Here is a 7482-nt window from a genome sequence, read left to right as displayed (position 1 = left end):
AATGTAGGTCTTCAACGCACTCTTAATCTGAAAAGCTATCAAATAAATGTCCTGGAGTAGAATACATTATTTCCCTTTTAAATGTAGTAGAGTAGAAGGGTAACGTAGGACTCAATGGAAACACTCAAGTAAAGTACGTAACTCAACATTGTGATTAAGTACTTTCAACCACTGGTAGATAGGGGCCTGCAAAACAACAGTACACACACAAATATAAATAGTGCGAAGGACATTTCCAGCCTATGCTTAGAACAAAACAAAAAGCATCTCCAGCTTTAAGGAATTTACCAAAAATAAAGAGAAAAACTCAGTAAAATACACAGAAATGTCTAGCAATCAACCAAAGACACAGCAAATGGTGCACAAAAACAAATTTAAAGGACACCTATCATGCTATATTTGAACAATATATTGTAGGGCCATACCTATATAAAGTATATAAATATCGGGTTTTTTTCAAAATACCAAAAAGATTCTGCATTTTAGCCATGCCTCATTTCGCTCTTTCCAGTGCTGTTTTTGCAGGGGGCTGATTCTGTGAGCTGCAGCTGACCACGCCCCCCTGCAGGAGAGGGGAGCGTGCTCTAAGATCAGCTGCTAGGCTGCAGCGGGGAGAAGAGGAGGAGAAAAAGAGATCTCCGTCCACCATGTTTTATTCTTATAGAAGTAAGAAGAGAAGTAATGGGGCAGAACCCCTCCTTTTTACGCAGCGGTCCAGACATAGACATCAAACGGCAACACATATTCAGTTGCCAGTTACTTTGGCATTAGGGCAGGGATATCTAGATACTTTCCAAGGTTTGACATCATGAATTGTGCTACTTTTAAAGCAAGCAACAATGTTTTCAAATCTGTAATCAAAAAGCTCCTCAAAAACACTATCGAAGCAGTTCCTGCCGTTGCTACGTTAGTTCAAACAGTAACAACGGACTACTTTTCTTAGCGGATGCATGTCAATTTAAATCAATACCTACAATTATTTTTTAAATCAATAAAATAATTTTCTATATCCATAAAAGCATTTCAATTAATATTGGGAGTCATGTCGTTACTTTGTCGAGAATGTGGCCATGTAATAAGCGGGATAATGTGCACATTGCACATTGGATAATGTGCCTTCATGCCGATCTAGATCCCTCCGCTTCGCGTCGGGCTCCTGATCAGCCTGTCGGTGTTCTTTTCCCCATAATGACCGCGTCGCTGCACATTATCCCTTACATATGATTATATAGAGTCCAGTGATTCCCGCAGAAATGAAATATACTTTGGGGGAACGACTCGGAGAAAAAATCTCGTCAGAAATCTCTCAAAAATTTAGGAGCGGGGCTAGTCCTGGTGGGCTACCCAGGCTGAGTGACAAGGTGGCATCCAGGAAACTGAAATTTGCAGGTCACTGCCATCGACACCAGGAACTTCCAACTGGCAAGTTAGTACTCTGGGAGCCAACACACGGGCACCGACCAAGAGGGCGCCCCACGCCAACATACATGGAGGTGCTGAGGAAGGATGTGGGGGTGGAAAGCTCCACAGAGCTGGCCGGGTGTATGGAGGACCGTGAGGATTGGCGAACCCGTTGGCAAACTCGTCTAAGGACGACCTAGTAGTAGTAGTCCTTGATTGGCTCAAGTTCACACCTTTTTAGGGGCGGGGCTAGTGATGTTGTCACGGGGATGCTTAGGAGTTGATAAAGGAGATAATCCCACTGACGTCATCATTTGATTCCAAAAGTGGGTCTGGACTCGCGCCCATAGAGGCTGTTTACCAGTATAATGGCTCCCCCCAAAGTATAATTTATGGGTGGCTCCCCCCAAAGTATAATTTATGGTTTTTAAAGTTTTTTTTACTCACTGAGCACTCATTGCCACCAATGCAAATGCAAATGAGTGCTCACTGAGTAAAAAAAAACAAAAAACACACAAATTATACTTTGGGGGGAGCCATTATACTTTGGGGGCCCCCCAAAGTATTAACATGCTGTGGGAATCACTTATTCATGTGTTTTAAACAAAGCAGGAGGCGCAAAAGCTTGCAAAAACAGCTGCTCAGCTTTTGAGTAACATGTGTGTTGTAGGCCTACTCACCAGGCTGGAGTCTCATACATGGCGAAGTCCTCCGTGATTTGTTTATGGTTTCATTCAATCACCTCTCTGTCGCAGAATAGCAGAGCACTCGGGCTCTCTTGGGCCACTGTGTTCCTCAAACTTGTCAAACATTTAGAGCTGAATGAGGCTCGGCTTTATATCCAGTATTAGTTTCAGATCAGCACAAAATCGTCACACACCTGACTGAAAGTGGAAGTTCCTGTGCACATGTGGAAGTCACATCTGGAGGATCCAACATGAGCATGTAGGTGAAGCGTTGTTATACGTTTAGCATTTTTGCCAGATCCAGCGTCCACCTGTTGCTCTGTGGGTGTGCTCGATTTGAGTCGCTAAACAAGCCCAGCGGGTGGTGCATCATTTAAATAAAATACCTTTAAACCTAGGTGCAAGTCTCGTTTCCCTTATGATGAGAAACACTTCATGCTAATTCTTCCTAAAACCTATAGGCCTACCCGTATAATTTCATTAGTAAATGTTCTTGCATTGCATCCTACGTCACCGCCCCCCAGAGATCCCCTGAAGGTGGTCACTTCAAACACCCCCACCAGAGTGAAGTCACCTACCACCTTTCTTACTACATGACTTTTTCACGTGACTTTTGTTTGTACTCGGTAACTGTCTTGAAATGTGGCGAAGTACAATACATATATTGAGGTAAAAATACTTAAGTGCAAGAAAAGGTCTGAAAAAAATACACAAAATAGCCTCCTAGTTGGTTGAAGTAACTACAATAGATCGTAATGGTATTCGTTACTTCCACCCCTGCTAAATATTCCCAGCACTGCTTCTTTAGGGATCCAAATTTAGTATTGTGTGGGTATAATACAGATGTGTGATAGGCCTTTATAAAATGGCCAGTAGATGGCAGCAGAGTTTAGGTTACATCTCCTCAGCTCCAACACAGTGAGTCCACCCTGCAGCTGGGTTTTATCATTAGAGGCAATGAAGGGGCAGAGCAGGGAAATAAGGTGGGGTGTGTTATTTTCTAACTTGAAAACAAAATCCCTATCTAAGTTTCTGATTGGTTGTCACTTTTAGAGTAGTTTTTCCCTTCATAAACTCTCCCCTATAAAACCATGATGAGAGAGCTTCATTCTTCTGAAGTGCGCACCACAGCTCCATTGATGGACTAACTGAACTGCGAGGGGGAAAGTAAACTTTGACACTGGATTAACTTGTGGAATATTACTTCTAAAATCAGTTAATTTCTTTAATAACTCAACTGCATTTTTTACGGTTTCTAACGGTTTTTGACGTGGGAAAAGTGGTCTTTACGCACACTTTGCGCCATGGCAAACTCTTGTCTTCAACTGAGTGGATTTCTCATCACTTGCATCGGCTGGCTGGGCATCGTGATCGCAACAGCCACCAATGACTGGGTGATTATGTGTAAATACGGGTTGAACACATGCAAGAAGATGGATGAGCTGGAAGCCAAAGGACCCTGGGCAGACTGTGTCATCTCCACTGGACTCTACCACTGCATCGCCCTGACGCAGATCCTGGACCTGCCAGGTAGACATAGTTCTGTGTACATCCCCCCAAACCAATGTGTTTTTTTTAATCATTTAGACACATTAAGATGTATTTCTTTTTCTCAGCTGGAATTATACAGTTTATTTACACGTTTTTTCCCCACTGTGTTTCTTATTTTCCTACCTCACATGAAACAATACCCACAAATCTTACCTCTGTGATATGAAGACATATTTTTGACAGTCATTTTATGTGTTTTTAAAGCCTACATCCAGACGGCTCGTGCCCTGATGATCACTGGTTCGATCCTGGGTCTCCCAGCTCTGGGTATGATCCTCATGTCCATGCCCTGCATCAGCCTCGGAAATGAACCCCAGGCCTCCAAGAACAAACGCATCATCCTGGGAGGAGTGCTTGTTCTCATAGTCGGTAAGAGACTCAACTTTACTTTATTCACAGTACTGGATGAAGATGGAATGTCACAGTCAGTCAAAAATATAGAGTAATTCAGAGCAGGGGGAATTGTTTAACGCTGACAGGCACACATTAGGATCCTGTCTGACCTTCCTGCCTGTGACCTCTTTTAACCCCACCTCAAATGCTTACAAGCTGCTGAGAGCAGAGAATATGACTGACTTCCTCCCAAGGGCACAGATGGACTCACACACGTTATATGTTTCTGTTTCATTGAACCCTCCCCCAGATCCCCTCACATTCCTCTCCTCCACCTACTCTCATCCACACCCTGCCTTTGTCCTAAAACACATGGAAACTGATTTCCTGAATTGTCCAGTTGACTATATATTTGATTGGTCCTGCTGAAGTTTTCCAACGCCTACATCCGTTAAATTAATTTGAACACCTGTGTCTGTCATATGAATTCTCCACTGCCCACGTTTTCTCCACTTTCAAACATCACCATTACGTGCATAGGAAAATAAAAAACCTGACTTAGTTAATATGTATTTTTGTCACTGGAAACATTTTTACATCAGGGAGGATTTGTTTGTGTGTTTGAATGCTTGTTGCACAAATCATCATGTCGCCAATCATACTGGCAACAAAATCATCCCACAAGCAATTATTTTAATTCCAACTCTAATTATTTTTGCAAACTGTGTCCTCTGAAGCAGCAGTTGGAAATACTTCAGTCCACAGTGGATTTGGTTATTGCCCTTTCTGGGTTGCATACTGGCAAACATCCAACATATACCAAGGGTGTCCCTGTAAGCTGTGAAGGGATTTCAATATTTGTACAAGTCTTAGATCCTGCCTCTCTTCTGTAGTTCAAGGCAAAGCGTATGTAACACCAATAAGTCTTGTTGCCAGCTAATATTATTTCACACATTCTTTCTTCCAATCTTCCATGTGTTGTGTTTAAAGAATAAATTATTACAAAACTGCAATAGTTCCACAGTTTAATAACCGTGACCAGGGCTAGTGTGAGAGTTAAATAACTAGGTCGCAGTAATGCAGAATTGGTGCCGTTATACTTTTGCACCACCTTAATTCACTAACATTTTATTGTCTGTATTTTTGTCACTTCTATGAATGATGATGCTACAGGATGTTTGTGTAAAGGCAGGATTTAGATGCACCATTTTGCATACAGAGTTTAGTTACATTTTATGATAGGCAGGATTTATGAGCACCATTCTGCATCCCTAATTGTATTATTTATTATCATTGCCCTGCAAAGACAGCACTGTGTGTTGATGGAAGACGTGTGTATACGTACAACATTCAGCAGCATCATTTAGTTACAAGCTTTTACATTCAGATTTCAAATGCTCCGCCTCTTTTGTGAAGTGATGTGCTTCATGTTTAATGATAGAAAGTGTTTGTGTGTTGGTGTTAGTACGTGTGTGTGGGGCGGTGGTGGTGAAGTTTAGGGGGCGGTGGTGGTGAAGTCGATAGGGAGTTGGATTGTCAACCGGAAGGTCACCAGTTCAAGTCCCGGCAAGACCAAGTGCTACCGAGGTGTCCCTGAGCAAGGCACAGTTCCCCACACTGCACCCCGGGCGCCGTTCAAAATGGCAGCATGGGTCCAATGCAGAGAAACAATTTCCCCACGAGGGATTAATAAAAAGTCCGTCTTATCTTATAACTTTTTTTGCATTCCCCATTTAACTGCACTCGGAATAAAACCTTTTTTTTTTTAAAGTTACTCGTATGTGTGTGGTTGTTTATAATACTTTCAGAGGCAGAGTTTGTATATTTTCAATGTAACTAAAATGTCTTGTAATGAAATGTAATATGACTATGTTTCTGTGTGTTTCTCCTCAGCACTTTGCGGTTTGGTATCCACAGTCTGGTTCCCCATCGGCGCTCACCAGCAGCACGGCCTCATGTCATTCGGCTTCTCCCTCTACACCGGATGGGTGGGCTCTATCTTCTCCCTGCTGGGCGGGTGCATTCTCACCTGCTGCTCCTCAGAGTCCTCCTCCTCATCTCGCTCCTACCAGGAAAACAATCGTTTCTACTACTCCAAACAAGGCGGTGGCAACCCGCCAGCAGCAGCCTCCACCAATCACGCCAAGAGCGCCCACGTCTGAGAGGGGAGAGATTTCTGAAGAGGACGCCTAGGGGACTGTAGTTTATGTATAGATACATTTACACAAGCACAGACATACAATCACAGTTACAGGCATAGAAGAACATAAACACACCCATTCACGTTCAAGAAAAATACACAAGTTTTGAATGAAGCATACATAAAAGAGACATTCACACATACACAAAGACTGTTTTTGTTGGAGCTTTGGGGGATTGTTTTTGCATCACAGAGGTCACCTCTCCGCGTCCTCGTGTTAGGCGTGGTGAGGACTCTCCCTGCTGTTAAATAGTTCTACAAGCTCCTGTGTGCACCGAAGCCTGAAGTCCCAATCACCTAAGACATTAAGGGCTGAGATATTGACCTTCTACATTTCTTATATTTTTCTATTTAGATCCTCCTACAGATGAAATATAATGTGTGTTTCCCTTGTTTGAAAAATCATATATCATGGTCTGTTGTTTTGATAAGAGCAGGGTATGACAGTATTACGTTTGTATTTGAAAATGTGTTCAGTAACATCATAGATTTTTCTTTGACAGTATTGTACAGCTCTCTAGTGCCTCGACTGACCGACTTGATTAAAAAACGCAGCACTGTTTTCCCAGCCTCTGCAGGATGAAGGCGACATAAATAACACAGCATGTAGCCAGCAATCTGTGTCGGAGCCTTAATATGTGCACTGACTTGGCAAAAATGACTTATAAGAGAGTGCAAAACCTTATCTTGTGTTGACTCCTCACCCATCTTAGTAGTTTTTTATAAACCAATGCTTACATATTCTAATGTGACTAACTTTTTTATTTGAATAACAGTGAGTGAAAGACCAAAAAGCAGCTTACCTTTCAACTGTATAATTATATTTCCATCAAACATCAATACATAGAACAGGTCTGTCGCTGAAAGAATGTCTGTGTGCACCAAAACATATCAGTATTATTTTAGAGGTATTAGCTTCTCTTGAAGGAATGTGATGACTTGAATGTTTAATTTCACAAATGTGCTCTGAACAGTAATGGAAAACTCAGATCCATGCAGAAGCAGTATTAGTTGGTTATTTATTGTTTCATTGATGTGCTTTTCTTTGATTTTCTATAATAAAGACAAAGTGATTAAAAGTGCCTTTGTCTTGAGTGTGTCACGCTGAGTCGATAAGATGTTCTAACCCCGTGAATCAGTTTTCATTCATATCTGGTTGTTAATATTAAATAAAAACATGATACAGTAAGTTAGCGTTGTGTGTGTGTGTGTGTGTGTGTGTGTGTGTGTGTGTGTGTGTGTGTGTGTGTGTGTGTGTGTGTGTGTGTGTGTGTGTGTGTGTGTGTGTGTGTGTGTGTGTGTGTGGGTGTG

At 42.1% G+C, this 7482-nt stretch overlaps 1 protein-coding gene across 1 annotated transcript; it reads left to right on the top strand.

Annotated features, from left to right (window-relative positions):
* The first annotated feature begins 3216 nt into the window (after positions 1–3216).
* cldn11a (claudin 11a) lies at positions 3217–7250 on the top strand. The gene is made up of 3 exons (XM_034235266.1): positions 3217–3617; positions 3843–4007; positions 5865–7250. Exons 1-3 carry the CDS (start codon positions 3392–3394, stop codon positions 6131–6133), a joined length of 660 nt encoding a protein of 219 aa, XP_034091157.1. The 5' UTR covers positions 3217–3391; the 3' UTR covers positions 6134–7250.
* The last annotated feature ends 232 nt before the right edge of the window (positions 7251–7482 follow it).

This window comes from Gymnodraco acuticeps, unplaced genomic scaffold, assembly GCF_902827175.1.
Source record: "Gymnodraco acuticeps unplaced genomic scaffold, fGymAcu1.1, whole genome shotgun sequence".
In the NCBI taxonomy this organism is placed as follows: domain Eukaryota; kingdom Metazoa; phylum Chordata; class Actinopteri; order Perciformes; family Bathydraconidae; genus Gymnodraco; species Gymnodraco acuticeps.
Note: the sequence above shows the minus strand (reverse complement) of the source record. Positions and strands in the feature narration are given on the sequence as shown.